This window comes from Corvus hawaiiensis, chromosome 2 (genome assembly GCF_020740725.1).
Source record: "Corvus hawaiiensis isolate bCorHaw1 chromosome 2, bCorHaw1.pri.cur, whole genome shotgun sequence".
In the NCBI taxonomy this organism is placed as follows: Eukaryota; Metazoa; Chordata; class Aves; order Passeriformes; family Corvidae; genus Corvus; species Corvus hawaiiensis.
Window position 1 is genome coordinate 51,453,836 of NC_063214.1, and position 15,239 is coordinate 51,469,074.

A 15,239-nucleotide genomic window follows, 5' to 3' on the forward strand; every position below is an offset into this window, starting at 1 on the left:
CTCCACAGCCTCTCTGGGCAGCCTGTTCCAGTGCGTGGTCACTGCACAGTGAAGAAGTTCTTCCTCATGTTCAGCTGGAACTTCTTGTGCATCGGTTTCTGCCCGTTGCCACGAAACCACATGCACAGCCGTGGAATCCCCGGTGTTTGTCCCTGCTTTAGCCAAAGGGTCAGACTTGGGCCGCTGCTGTTTTTCGGGATCAGCCTCCCGGGGGTCGCTGCCCCTCACGACATTCCCTTCCCGTGGGCGGGCGCGCCGCCGCAGCAGCACTTCCCGTCAGGCGCGGCGCGGGCAGCCCCGCCAAGGCCCCGCTGTTAAGGGCGGGCGCGGGGCCGCCCCCTTCCTTTGGAGCCCGGCCGCCATTTTGTGCACAGGCACGGTGAGCGCCCGCGGCCCTCTGCCGCTCCGGGGGACGCGGTGGGAACACGGGGGGACAGGGATACAGAGGGGGGACGCGGCCGGAGGGGTCGTGCTTCCGGCAGGGGCGGGCGGGGGGCCGCCGGCTCCGATGGGAGCACCACGGCCTTCCTAGGCCGGGGAGTGAGGGAGCGAGGAGGCCGCGCGTTGCGGGTGGCCGGGCCGGGCGGATTGCGGGAGGCCGGGCAGGAGGGAGGTTGCTGGGGGAGGGAGCGAGGAAGGGGCCGCTGGGGCCCGCGGAGGGTGCAGGTGCGGAGCAGCAGCAGGGCTGCAGCACGTGGCCGCGGGCCCGGACACGCCGCGGCCGCCGGCGGGATGTCGGGGCTGGGAAGGCGGCAGGGGTGGCTGCTCGGGGCGGACACCCCCGGAATGGCTCCGTAGGCTTGCGGAGCATCTGGGCCTTGTGTCAGACGTAATAGTGGCCGGTAAATGTGGTGGTGGAGATCCTGCCTTATAGATGTCTTATAAGGAGAAGCTGAGGGAATGGGGCAGAGGTGTCATCGGGGGACACTTCACAGCGCCACAGTCAACAGAATGTATCCTGGTGCCTGGAAAGAGCACGTGGAAGGAGCATGAAACAACGAGCTGAAGTTAGAAGGAGAAGCTCAGACTGGATATAAAGGGAATAATGTTAATGGGAACAGCCAGGCCTCCAGACACGCTGCCTGGGGAGGATGTGCAATAGGGTCTGGAGGGACAGCCATACAAGGAGCAGCTGAGGTCCCTTGGCAGGCCTCATCGCTACAGCTTCTGCATGAGTGAAGGTGGGGGGGCAGGCACTGATCTTTGTGATGACCGGTAACAAGACCCGAGGAGGTGGCATGAGGATGTGTCAGGGGAGGTTTAGGTTGAATAATAGGAAAAGGTTCTTCACCCTTTGTGAAGAGTGTGGTTGAGCACTGAAATGGGCTCCCCAGGGAAGTGGTCACAGCACCAGCCTGACAGAGCTCAAGAATCTTCTGAACAATGCTCTCAGGTACATGCTGTGACTCTTCAGGTGTTCTGCACAGGGACAAGAGTTGGTCTTGGTGATCCTTGTGGGTCCCTTCCAATGCTGAATGGTGTTTGATCCTCAAAGGGTTTCAAGACCTGGACGGACAAAGCTCTTGAGTAGCCTGGTTTGATCTCATAGTAGACCTTGGTTTAAGCAGGAGTTGAGTGCCTTGCTGGCATCCATTCTAAGCACCGATTTCTTCGGGTGCCTAAGTGAATACCATTGGTTGAATTGAAGCAGTGCCATTCTGAATAGGCTTAAAGACTCCATTAATCTGAAATACCTGAAAGTCCCATCAACTTTGTGGTGAGTGAACTAGTAGTTCTGAATAGTTTGCCTTCATTTTTACAGTAATCAGCCAAAATGACAAACACAAAGGGAAAGAGGAGGGGGACACGTTACATGTTCTCGAGGCCATTCCGCAAGCATGGTGAGTATCCCTTACAGTACCAACACTGCATCTAGTTACTGACCTGATGGGCCTCTGCAGTCCCTGAGGATGGACTGCGAAACAAAGGCTTGTGCCAAAGGATTTCTGTCAACTTGGGCTAGAAACTGGGGCCGTACGCAGACGTACGCTGAACTCTTACAGCAAATGCATTGGTATTCTAATTGCTTGACAGTAGTCACAGGGCTAATTCTGTCAGTGCTTGAAAATTAATTTAAAAGTGATGAAACTATTTCAGCAGTTACTTAAAACATAGAGGGTTTTTTTCCTCTGATCAATAAGCAGTTCCATTTGTATTGATATATTAAACAAGTCTCTTCAACTTCGGCATTAGGAACACAAATTAATTTTTCTTTAGCTGAGTATTTTAAAAATTTGAAGTGTGTGAAGTGTGTAATTACTGCTTTAAAAAAACATGGTTTGATTTTTGAGGTATTCAGGAAAATTCTATTAAATGCATGATCTGTATCCCCCATCCTTTTTTATGTATGTGTGAAATTCTGGGCTTCCTAAGTATCCAAATTTGTATCTCTTAACAGGAGTTGTCCCTCTGGCTACCTATATGCGGATCTACAAGAAGGGTGACATAGTTGATATCAAGGTACTTTCTGCAGTGCTGTGTAACTAAAAGCTAAAGCAGTGTGGTCCTGTGCAGTCTCCAGTTCCTTGGGGTGGACTTTTTTGTTAACTGGGTCACGTGTATCAACACAAGCTCGCTTTCGGAGCAATATTGGAACGACAGTGCTTCCGGAGCAGTGGCAGCACTTCAGTGTCATATGCTGGTGTATGTGGGGTTTTGTAGATGAATATCATTTGGCTGTGCTTTGTTATGGTGTGTTCAGCTGAAAAACAGGAGTGAAATATGCCATAGCTAATGTTTGAGTTGGCTGCTGGCACTACTTTCATAGGAACTTCAGCTGTCGTTTCAGTAGATGTTCTGTTTTGCTCGACTTGAGCTTTCTCTTCAGATGAGCCATGATTTATGGTGGGGCAGTTCGTAGTTATGTGATTGCAAAGCTATGTTAAAACTAGAAATTGAGAAATAAATCTAAGGATCCATCATATATATAAATATGGGGGGGGTTGAAGTAACATTTCCTGTCGCTTGGTATTTTTTAGAACTTTTAAAGTTAACTGTACTTTCATAACTGAGTTGTAATGAATGTGAAAGCCTTTCACCTAGGATTCCTACATTGTTGAATCCTTCGGTTTAATTTGTAACGCCATGTTCTTGTAACAGTCACACAGAAGGTGGTGTACAATTTGCTTGTTTGTTGTTTGACTCTTGGAGAATGTACTGCTCAGAATTGACAATTCCTGACGCACTGGAGCTTGATGATGAATGTCTCTTGTGATTGCTTGCTCTTTCTGTAAGCAAAGTGATCAGTCATTTCACCGACACTGAAAGCAACCAGAACTGATGTAGCAAAATTTGGTAGTTTTCAGATGCAAAGTGCATGGTTATAAATTCCAGCTTAAAATGGAAATATTTTAAAATTAATCTCAAATATTTTGAAATGTATACTTCAAATTACTTCTGAAAGAAAAATTCTTGATGCTACCTTCCCCCCCCCCCCCCCCCCTTTCTTTTTTTCCTCTTCTTTTGCTTCTTAACAGGGTATGGGTACTGTTCAAAAAGGCATGCCCCACAAGTGTTACCATGGCAAGACTGGAAGGGTATATAATGTTACTCAGCATGCTGTGGGCATTATTGTTAACAAGCAGGTTAAGTAAGTAACGAAATTCCATGTATTGAAACTTGGTATTTGAGAAAGTTGACCTGTAATTGCACCCTCCTTTCACTTTGCCAGTTGGACAGTTATTGTCTTTATTGGTCATTCAAGGTGGGTAAAGTGTATTTCCTTTTTATAACCCAAGCAAATGATGCTCATTTGACTTGGATCCTGTCAGAGGAAACAGTTTTTGTTTTTCTTACCAGCACCTAAAGTCCCATTACCTAGCGGGGGTTTTCAGCCAGTGTGCTGGTACTGAAGCCCTTTATAAATACTAGTCTGTAGCTGTATCCAGCTGGTTTTTGTACAGACAAGCTGGTTTTTTTTGTTCCAGGAGCTGGACTGCTGTGCATTGGTAATAAAATGACTTGTTTGTATGCTAAGAGGCTAAAATTACGTATTCTCCACAATTTTAATTTGAAAGTGTCAGCTCATGGTTATATATTATACTGTTATACATTAATAACCTTTTGGTTATGTGTAACTTACATCTGATGTGCGTCTGCAGCTGTGTGTTGAGGTATTGGCCTTTAAAGAAAAATTACCTGTAATTGAGCTTCTGGAGTTACTTTTGTAAGGGCTGTAGGTCTTGCTTTAAAGTGACCTTTTTCAAGTGTGGATTAAAAACTGACTCCCTGTTTTAGGGGCAAGATTCTGGCCAAGAGAATCAATGTGCGTATAGAGCATATTAAACATTCCAAGAGCAGAGACAGCTTTCTGCAGCGTGTGAAGGAAAATGAAAGGAAGAAAAAGGAAGCAAAAGAAAAAGGCATTTGGGTTCAACTCAAACGTCAGGTAATGTTTCTATTGGGGTCACAGTCCTTCTTCAGGAGATTACTTAATTCTTGGAGTAGCAGCTGCATGCAGTGTATCAGCGTCCGGGCTGTCTGGGATGTTTGGTGCCTGAGCAGAACTGCTCTGTGCTGGGTGAAAATTGTAGCTGTGAACAAAGGGTTGGGTGCTTCCTGTTCTGTTGCTAATCTGCAGCAGCAGCAGCTCTGGATGGTTTTATGGTCAGTAGAGTCTTTGTTTTAATTGAATTTTAAGTTGCAACAGGTTCTGTTGTAACCCTTGAAATAAAGAATAACCAGACTTCACAGAAGATACAGTGGCTAGTGCTTCTGTAACTGCAGGATACATCACTCCATGTTCATTGGGTTGGTCAGCTGCAGAGAGTAAAGCTTAAGTTTTTTAATTCAGCAGCACATTTTCTAGCAGATCACTTTCTTACTGCTACTTCTTGAATCAAATTTATGAGATTAGGAATGGTAAAATTGCTGTAGTGTTTATATAGTAAGGTGCTAAATGGTTGACAGTGTTGTTTTCTGAAAGGTTTTTGAGCTGTAGTGCCATGAGTTTTTGTTTTTTATTTTTCTGTTTACAGCCTGCTCCACCAAGAGAAGCACACTTTGTGAGAACTAATGGCAAGGATCCAGAGCTGCTGGAGCCAATTCCCTATGAATTCATGGCATAATGCACGTTTAAAAAAAAATAAATTAAAGATCTGGTTTTGGACAAGTGTATGTGATTGTGGCTGATTCATTTAGTTGGGTTTGGGGTTTTTTTTGTTTGAACAGATGCTTTAGAAACCTTTTATTGAAGTTTATTTATTTAGCTTGCATTTACCATGATGCTTAGTCATTTAAATCATCTGCAGCTTTTGCTGACGAGTTTAGTCATATACATAGATTATAAATGCTAGAAACACTGAAATTTGCTAGTGCTTAGTAATGATCATGAGGTAATATGAGGGGACATGGAATATTTCACCAGCAAACTAAGAACTTGTACCAAGAACTGTCCAGTGTCACTTAAAGGCTTTTTTTTTTTTTTTTGTTTGTTTTTGTTTTTGTAGGAAAAGAGATAATGGCCTTCAGATTTCATTGATACAAGGTTTTGGCTAAGGGGCCTCATGACTACCAAGGAATTGTTGAAACCATTTTTGAAAACAACCTCTCTAGAGAATGGCCTGTGGGCAGATTTTGGTGTTCCACCATTGTAACCTGCAGAACAATGTTTAACATCCCCATGCCAATAAGCATTCTTACAAAAGTAGTTTAGAAACAAAGTTTTAATTCCAAAACTGCCAGCCTTTGTATTTTGATTTTTAACTTTTTAATTGGCTGGCATAGCTAAACACTTGGATTTTACATGTTTGTTGCATGCCTGTTGAATGTTGTAATGAATTCCTCTCATCCCAGATTTACTGATCTCTCACAAAAGCCCAGTGCTACCTGTGCAGTTTCTTACATGGAAGAAGATCTTCAGCTGAGTGTTTACTAACCAGTGCTGGTTTAGTGAGCTTTGTTTGGAACAGCGTGAAGCTTGCTAGAGACCGCTGAAGGTAACCTCCTTGGTTAGCCTTGAAAATGCACAGTCTCAAGATTAATTGTGTTGTAGTTACAGGTAAATAGTACTTTACCTTGAAGTGTCATGTCAGGCATTGCTCAGCTACCTTCAGTAAGTGATGTAAAAGTAACGTCTCCATGTAGAGAGAATACTAGAGAAGCAAGTGACTTCAAGCTCTTTGTAGGTGTTGACTGTTGAAAATTACTGAGCAGTGAATTGCAGCATTTAAAGTGTGGGAGTAAGAAACAGGGAGATGATGAAGTTTGCGTTTTACCTAACTCAATCGTGGGTGTTTCCACTCCCATGGAATTAATGTAGGTTTCGGACCTTGAATTCAGTCTGGCTTGGGCTGGAATTTAAGGGTTAGGTGGGCTTTAGGTGCTAGAGTTTCAAAGGTCCAGTGAGCAGATTGCTATGTTTGAGGTTTTCCAAGCTTCCATCTCAGAAGATGCAGCAGGCTGTATAGATGGAATGACTTTGGAAGTGACTTGAAGGAGCTTGCCCCTTAGCAGACTGATCCATGAGAGTGGTGCTGTATTTTGACACCAGAGGTGTTGGACATGGCGTGCAGCACTGTATCCTGAAGCCCTCACTGTTGCACCTTATGCACTTGGCTTTTACGGTCAAGCGGCTTTTCTTGGAGCAGCAAGATTTGTGTACTTTATCAACCTCTTTGGCTTGTCAGTTTCCACAGCCATTTAAAATTGGCATTTGCCTCCCAAGATAAGCATCATTTTCCACTAGGCTTTTTAGGAATTAAGTGGGAGGCTATTGGATACAAACTTTGGTGGTGACATGTTAAATTTGCTTCTCATGCATGCGTGTCTAAGCTATTTTGGTTCTGTGTTTGGTTTGTACGCATTTGTCAAAATCACGGTGGATTAGCTGTATCAGCATGATGAAATGATTAACATCCTAAGTGGGGCATAGTTCTAAACTTTTGAACTTATTTTCAACAATTTGGAATAATAAGACTGGACAGCATTACAGTGGTCTTGTTTAAGAACTGTGCTCCCTGAGGCACTGCATTGCAACACTTTCCAATTTAGTAAAAGTGTTTTTAAGGTTACTATGCCAACGGCGGTTCGTCATAAATGCATATTTGGAAGCCCTGCGTGGGCTGGGAAGAGAGGGAGGAAATGCTTTCCTTGGTCAGAGTTCCCAGAAACAACTGAAAATGAAGCTGGGTTTGTACAGGAGGAGAATAACCTTTTTTTGTTTGTTTTTAGTGTTTGGAAACAGGACAGATAAACTAAGGTGTAACCTGTCTGTTTGTTGCACTCAGTGCTGTGGGGTTTTCATGATCACCTGAGGTTTGCAGAAGCACAGCCCAGACACTTAACAGGTCTCAGCACCTGCTGCTGAAGTTTGCTTCCTGTGTGTTTGGCTGCCCTGTTTTTGCACAATCCTGACGAAAGAGGGAGATCTGTGAATTGGGAAAAGCTGAAGAGCTGCCTGTTAGGACATCTCAGTCCTGAGCTGAAACGTGAAGCATATTCCTTACAGGGTTTGGAGTCACAAGTTTTGATTTGCCCTGGAAGGGGTTTGACACACTAAACCCATAAGCTGTAACCAGTTCTCTGCAGTCCTGTTCTGAGGCTCCTTCACTGTCACAAACCTTTACTGCTGGTTCCCTGCCAAAAGCCCTGGCGAAATCTGTTGTCTCCTAGAGAAGCAGCAAGGAAGCTGCCTTCTGAGCTGTTGCCTTCATCTTTTTTAGCATGTTGGCAACACTGGGATTTGAGATTTCCTGAGGACTGTGTAGGCAGGGAAGGTCAGTGAAAGGGCAGAAAGGACTGGGAAGGAGGAGGAGAAACCGTGTCAGTGCAGAGGCTGCAGGCTGAGGACCCCAGGAGGGAGCAGAGCAGGGAGCAGGGCATGCCCCTGAGTGAGGCAAGGGATTTTATAATCTTCCCATTGTATGTATTGGATGGAGTAAACAGTCTTGATGTTCTCTCTTTTTTCCTTCTCAGCACAATCCTGGACTCAGCATATTCATGGCCCTCACGGTCAAAAAGATGGCTGGCATCCCAGGTGCTGTGCTGGAGTGTCAGCAGGGGCTGACATCCCGGGGGTGCCAAGAGCTGTGCACGCACCTGCCGGAGAGAGTGGCCTTCCCTGTGCCGGCACAGGCAGGACAGGCTCACCTTGTGCTTGAGGAGGCACTGTGGGTTCCTGTAGTTCAGACTGTGTTGTGAAAAAGACAGGGTTAAACTGGGCCCACCTGGGTAGGACCTCCTGACTGGGGTGTGGGTAATGTCTCCCACAGTGCAGGGGCACCCTGTTGCTGCAAATGGTCTCCTTGCATGGGAAGAAGGTGCCAGCTGTCCCTGCAATGGTGAGGGTGGTGGTATGAAAGGTTATGAGTTTTTTGTGTCCATGCATTGGCTTCAGTGGATGCCCTGCTAAGGTCTGTGTAAGAATCAAGTTACAGCTGTGGGGATTTACATGGTCATAACCATCCTTGCTCAAGCATGGGGTAGGAACATTGCTCCCACTAGCAGCACCCATACAGCTTAAGAACCCAGAAAAATACAAAAAAACCAAACTCCAGAGGCTCTCAGGATGTCCTCCCTGCCACCGTCACAGGAGTAGGACACCTGCTCTCTCCCTGAAAGTACTGCTGTTGAATGTTACTGCAGCTTGGAATAGGGAGATGTGTCAGGCAGCAGTATGGCATACCTGGCACTGAGCAGTGTTCCTATGGGAAAGTGGATAGTGATGGACCATAGGGATAGTGGCATAGGCCACCTGCAGACGGTGGGTGAAAAGGTAAAGCCTGGTGCTTCCAAATGGGGCCTGCAGAGCCAAGAAAGGCCCCTTGGAATAGCTTTGAAGCCCACACGTCCCAGGAGTGCTTAGTCTGCAGGATGGGGATGGCTAAGCTGAGCCTCAACTGCTTCAATTTACTGAGCTGTTCCTGTTGCATCTTGGGTAGGTGTTGGTGGAGACATAGTCCATCGCACCCTGAACATTAATTCGTTCACAGGGTGTCCCACATGGGCTTGGGCAACGTTATTTCTCTGCTTGACCATCCCCATTTGCCCTTTGGGGGTGCTCCCAGCAGTAGGCAAGGCAGCTTGAGTTCTACAGCTGCCCAGAAAGGGGCAGCTCCTCAAGGTTTGAGAAGGGTGGTTGGTTAATACTGCTTTAATAGCTCAGCACCTGGGAATCATCTGTCTGGAATGGACTTGTTTCAGTAGCATTTTTTCAGAGGCACACTGAATGTACTCTAATAGCTGTTCTGTAAAGGAATGTATAAAAATAGCTGCTGGTGGCACTGTGAGGCCAAAGACAAGTGATCCCCTGACAACAGGAGTAGATGACAATAGCAGGAACCTTTGGAAACCAAAAGCTTTTAGTGATACAAGAGAAATCTTGTTTCCCAAAAGAAAGAGCTTGCTGGCATGATGGGGAGTGAAGTAGAAACCTTAGAGGCAATACGTTTTGGCAGTCAAAAGGGGCCCTGGTGTTACCATAGGGGTTCTTAGGCACTGGAGTACCACAAATAATCAACAGTGCTTCTTCCACCATGCTTTTCTGCAGGTACTACTTTAACTGATGTTAATTAGTACTGTTGTAACTCAGCTGCCTGTGTGTGAGCATCCGGGATCACCTGGGCTGCTTTTGGGGCATCAACCCCACATCCAGGGCCCAGCAGCTCTCACAGTGGCTCCATCCTTCCATGCCATGAGATCAGTCCTTTCGTGTACCATCCACTATCCTCTTCCATGTTGTGTCCTGCTGGCATGTGCTGTCTCCCTGATAAAAATTAAAGCAGCCTCTGAACAGATTATTTATCTTTCAAGCACTTAGACACTTGCAAAGCAGTGCACAGCAGGAGCCACAGCAACAGTTTGTGGAGACTGAAACATTGACACAGCTGCTTGCAGGTCTGAGGCTCATTTAAGGGCAGCCTGTGGTGGAGCACCATTCTCTGAAACTTTACTATTTAAAAAACCCAAAAAGCCCAAGCAAGACCACTCAGGTTTCAGGTCTGGCTGTTGCTTGATCCACAAGCTGGATTTTCAACACTGGCTGTAAAGGGATGTGTTCAGGTGTGGGAAACAAAATAGTCTGAGGTAGAAGAATAAATAATTCCCTTTCTTTCAAGACTGGACTTCCTCACTGCAGGGAGGGTGGTGCATTAAGCCAGAGCCCGTTGCAGTTGGGGCTGGTGTGGTTGTGCAGGTGCACATCTCAAGCCCAGGATGGCTTGTGCTGACATCTGCCCGCCTCCCTCGGGTGGGGGGATGCCCAGACATGGGCCGCAGGGTGCATGGCCTGCCCAGGCTATCCCCCAGCCCCCCGGTGCCTGCGCCCGCCGGGGCCACCCCACGCCCTGGGAGCGGGGAAGGTGGGAGAAAGGGGAAGGGGTGTAACCCGGGTGGGCAGCGAGGGGACGCGCCCGCGGGGCAAGTGCGGGGAGGGCTGCGGGGGACAGCCGGGGCTGGAGGGCCGCGGGGCGGTGCTGCCGGGGGGCGGTGCCGCGGGAGCGGGGCGGCCCCGCGGGCGGTGCTGCCGCCGGGACCTTTAAAAGCTGTCGAGGCCGCTCGCTCCGGGCGCTGCTGGCCGAGCCGAGCGGAGCCGTGCGAGCCCTTCGGCCGCCGAGCCGCCTCTCCCATGCGCCTGCCGAGCATGTCCCAGCCCTTCCTGCTGGCGCCCATCGCCGAGTGCCCTCCGGGGCCGCCCGGCGCCCAGGTCCGCCTGGCCGTGCTGGGCGCCCGCGGCGTCGGCAAGAGCGGTGAGTGCGGGGCTGCCCGTCCCCTTCCCCTGCCCGTCCGTCCGTCCGTCCGTCCCGCCTAACGCGGCGCTCTGTGTTTCAGCCGTGATCGTGCGGTTTCTGACCAAGCGCTTCATCGGTGACTACGAGCCCAACACAGGTGAGGAGGGGGGCGGCGGGGCCGGGCGCGGCGAGCCCCGCGTCCGGCGGCTCACGGCTCTCTGCTCCCCAGGCAACCTCTACTCCCGGCTGGTCCATCTGGACGGGGACCACGTTGCCGTACAGATCCAAGACACGCCGGGATGCATCCAGGTACGGACATACTTTGGATCAATTGGTTCTTCTCTGCCGCCCAAAGGCTCAGCTTTTGAGCCCAAATTTCCTGCATGCCCAGACCTAGTCTCCTAAAACAGAGCTCAGGCTTCCCCTTGAGCCTGTTTGATGGTGCTGTGATACAGCCTTTATACTTTCATGACCCAACGCAGAATCTGTGCTCTCTGTTGTACCTCAGGTGCAGGAAGACTGTGTGCAGGTGCTGGACTCCCTGTCCAGGTGTGTGAAGTGGGCAGAGGGCTTCCTGCTGGTCTACTCCATCACAGACTACAGCAGCTACCAGTCCATCCAGCCTCTCCACCAGCACATACGCAAGGTGCACCCCGATGCCAGGACTCCCATCATTATTGTGGGGAACAAAGCAGACCTCCTCCACGCCAGGCAAGTACAAGCAAAAGAGGGACTACAGCTGGCAAATGAACTGGGCAGCCTGTTCTTGGAAATCTCCACCAGTGAGGACTCCCAAGGCGTCTGTGATGTCTTCCAGTATCTTTGCAAGGAGGTCAGCAAACTACAGCATGCCGGCAGCACAGACAGGAGGCGGTCATCCATCATCCCTCGGCCCAAATCTCCCAACATGCAAGATCTAAAGAGACGTTTCAAACAGGCTTTATCTTCCAAAGTCAAGTAAACCTCCCAATGAGATCCTGTGTGACTCAATAGAATTTATTTTTGTAAACTAGTTAATAAAAATCTTTATTTTTATACTAATGCCAGCAGTGTAGAAGTAAGTATGTCAAAGCTCACAATTTCCTTGCTGTTCTCTCATTTGACTGGTTGGGTTATTTTGGGAAAAAAAAAAAAAGCTGCATAGCAACTAAATAGAGGTAGCTGGAGAGGGGACTTTTGCCAGGAGGCTTTGATTCCATTTCTTTTTTGGGGGGCCTGGAATTTTCTGTATTAAGATACTCATGTGATTTTCTTTGGAGGCCTCTATTTCCTGTTTGTAAAATGGGAGTGTTAATGATGTAAATCATTACCTGCCTTTACACAATACTTGGAAAGCCCTTGGCAGAAAACTTTATAGGAGACAAAAAAAGGCTCTATTAAACATGAAAATATAAAAGTGTCTGTAAGAATTCTGATTATAACAGGTCTGCTTTATTCCCTCAAAGCTGCTGTTTTGCTTGCACCTGTAATAGCCTGAATGCTGATAGGCTGTAGGAATGAGCTCCAAATTCTGATGTGCTTTAGAGATCTGTTCTACAGAATCAATCATTTGAGCCCCAAGCATTTAACAAGAGGGTTGAGTTTCTCCTACAGATTGCTGTGGAACAAAGTGCTGAGCAATCTGCAGCAGAGGAGTATGTGGGATGGCTGTTGCTTTCTCTGGAGATGTGTCATAAGAAGGCCTGAAGCTTAGGTTTCCTGGACAGAAAATAGCTACATTTAAAGGGAATCACACCTTTATCTTCCCCAGAGTAATTCTGTAGCTATTTGAAACAGGTCAGACTTTACTCTTACTTCACATAAACTCTAAACCATACTAGAATGGGTTTTATTAACTGTTTGCTGGTTGTCTGAGCATGGAATGTGGGGTTTGCCCTTCCAGTATGCCTCTGAATTGTGTATGTAAGAAATAAAACTGCTCCATGCTGAGTAGAAAGTGTGGAAGTGGATTAATGTGTCCTCACTGGGAAACTCGATGTCCTCATTCAAGCGCAACTCCAGTACGATTTTATTTTAAAAAATCTCATAGATTAAGTCCAAAGACCACCTTTTTCTTTCCTTGTGTCAGGAAAGGGAGGTAGGTGCTGTGCCTTGCAGTTAGTGGGCAGCCCCTGTTGTTTCTGACCCCTGTGACTTGAAGCTTCTTGGGCCACCTTCACTCTTTATCTGCAGATGACTCTTCCTGATGGTGATAATTGAGGGAAGGGTGACTGAGCACGTTAAAGATGATGCTCTGTGCAGAAGCACCCGAGGCCTGTGTGAGCACTGGGCAGGGGTCTGGGATGCCAGCAGTACTATTCCCCACGCAGGGCTCTGTGCACATCTTCAGTCCAGGCATGTCACCTGTATGTCTCTTCCCTGAAGGCCCTGTGCTGCCCTACCAAAGGGCACAGGAGAGCTGGTACCCAGACCTGCAGGAACAGACTGGAACTGGGGACTGCAAGCTGGGTCCAAAACTCTTGGAGTTAATTCATGTCAAAAGCATGGTGCCAGCCTGGACAAACCAAAGGACTGTTTGAACATGTTAAGACAATATTTAACGCATGTCAAATATTTCTTCACTGTGAGACTTGTTCTGCCAGGCCCAGGACTCTGGGCTTGAGGGGAGCAGGATGATGGGTACATAAATTAGGCATTTATCCTGTTTGTCTGAATTTTCCTTGGCTGGCACAGATCTACTCTTGCCCAGAAGTTTTCAACTCTGAGCTGACAGATAAAGCACAGGAAGAACCTGCTGGTTCCCAGCTCATTTTACCCCAGCATTTACTTCAGTCCTGAGTGAGCAAAGAGGGCAGGGAGGGCAAAGCATCTCTCAAGTACTAGCAGGGGAGATCCAAAGCCTTATTTCGCCTGGGAAATGGCCACTTATGCCCTCCCTACTCAATACTTGCCATCCCCTTCTGTCTCTAAGAAGTCTCTAAGCCCTTCACACAGAGGGTAGGGTGGCTTCAGGAGGGTAAGTGGTGCATAGCCTGGCCTTTCTCCTTGATCAGAGAAAAATATGCATCTGCCTCTTTCCTCCCACCACCTCCGCTATGAAACAGAATCACAGCAATTTTCCCTGACAAGATGGATGAGTGGGTTTTCAGAAGCAGGGATGTGTGCGGCATCACACACTATTATGGCTGCTACTACATCAGCATCTCCCCCCTGTTGGACTATTTTGTCTACTTATCTCCAAGGTCTGAAATCATCCAGTAATGCTTTAAGACTTCATGAATTTTAAAATAGCAGCTGCCATCAACCTGTTCTGTGCACTTCAGCTCAGAAGCTGCACATCCCTAGACAGAGATAGGGATGTTCTCTTCAAAAAGCTTTCTCATGTTCCCTTTATTTTCTGTCCCACTCGAGCACCTGGACCCAAGCTGCTTCCTCACTGTCTCTTGATGGGGACTTGGCTCTCAGCACAGAAAATGGTCAGTGTTGCAGGCTCATGCTCTATCCTGTGGTTTGTTTGTATGAAGGATTGTGGACAAGGCAGACTGTGAGCAAGGACTGTGTTCACACCATGGGCAAGAGCTGGGTTCAAGCTTCAGACAGGGAACAAAAATGATTGAGATATGGATGGATGGATGGATGGATGGATGGATGGATGGATGGATGGAAACAAATCTGCATCCCATGCCTGGATGTGCTGTAAAATGATTTTATTCCTGAGGGACTTCATTAGCTTTTGGTGAATGGAAGGTCTGAATAGATTCAGAATAAAGTCCCTTAGGCAAAGGTGACCTTTTGTGAGAGTTGCACTTGGCACACGACCACTGGTGATTCACACCAGTATGGCAGCAGGATCTCTTCAGTTTCTCCTGAAGTGAGGATCCAAAGTCTGTTGTCCTTCTAGGAGCAGCATCGTTGAGGGTGATGCTGTTGTTGGGTCACTGCACACTACATGCAACACTCCAACCCTCAGAATGACATCCCTAAAAAGCCTCTTATGAATAGAGCATGGCCCACAAAACAGCAACTTGGATTGGATCTGGGGTAATTAATGACAATTCAGATTTCCCTGTTGGTTCTCAGACTTGCTCTTCCACCACTCTCCTCATTTCCCCTATCTAAAAAGAAGGAGAAGCAAAGCCTTTTTATTGAAAATGGTTTTGAGAGAATTGGCTCATGAAGTTTTCTTACTACATTCAGTGCTTGATGCTTTTGACCAAAAGAACTATAAATGTATATTGTGACTTGTTATGCCAGTGTATATTGTGGAGCATAATCAGATGTATACTATCTTCCCACACTACCAAAAGAAAAATTAGGAAATGGAGATTGAGCTTTCATTTCAGTGCCCTGTGATACTTGATTTACAATTGAAAAGCTGCATAGTGAATTTTGCATAATGATTATAGGGCTTCATAGATGTCATAGCTGCTGTTTTGAAAAATGCACTGGGTTGTTTTCTATCCACGTTTTCCCTTTGTGACAGAAAATAACCAGCCCTAGGAGCAATCCTCACCAGAGACCCTCATGGTGTGAGCTGCTGTGTAGAGGTGGCTGCTTCAGCCCCATGCCTCGTCCTTTGGGCTTTGCTGGGCAATGTTAGGGCAGAGGTACCCATGTACCCAAGCTTGTGGG

At 47.4% G+C, this 15,239-nt stretch overlaps 2 protein-coding genes, 1 long non-coding RNA gene and 1 other non-coding gene across 4 annotated transcripts; all 4 read left to right on the forward strand.

Annotated features, from left to right (window-relative positions):
• The first annotated feature begins 1 nt into the window (after position 1).
• Positions 2–14,503, forward strand: LOC125321715. The gene is made up of 3 exons (XR_007201657.1): positions 2–104; positions 6,592–6,595; positions 14,493–14,503. It is a non-coding gene; the product is annotated as an uncharacterized LOC125321715 (long non-coding RNA).
• On the forward strand, positions 275–5,115 carry RPL21 (ribosomal protein L21). The gene is made up of 6 exons (XM_048294950.1): positions 275–379; positions 1,763–1,841; positions 2,399–2,460; positions 3,477–3,589; positions 4,237–4,387; positions 4,977–5,115. The coding sequence occupies exons 2-6, from the start codon at positions 1,775–1,777 to the stop codon at positions 5,064–5,066; spliced, it is 483 nt and encodes a 160-aa protein (XP_048150907.1). The 5' UTR covers positions 275–379; positions 1,763–1,774; the 3' UTR covers positions 5,067–5,115.
• LOC125322272 lies at positions 3,649–3,781 on the forward strand. The gene has a single exon (XR_007201925.1). It is a non-coding gene; the product is annotated as a small nucleolar RNA SNORA27 (small nucleolar RNA).
• Positions 10,493–12,603, forward strand: RASL11A (RAS like family 11 member A). Its single transcript, XM_048294949.1, has 4 exons — positions 10,493–10,685; positions 10,768–10,824; positions 10,897–10,976; positions 11,176–12,603. Exons 1-4 carry the CDS (start codon positions 10,565–10,567, stop codon positions 11,626–11,628), a joined length of 711 nt encoding a protein of 236 aa, XP_048150906.1. The 5' UTR covers positions 10,493–10,564; the 3' UTR covers positions 11,629–12,603.
• Positions 14,504–15,239: the final 736 nt, after the last annotated feature.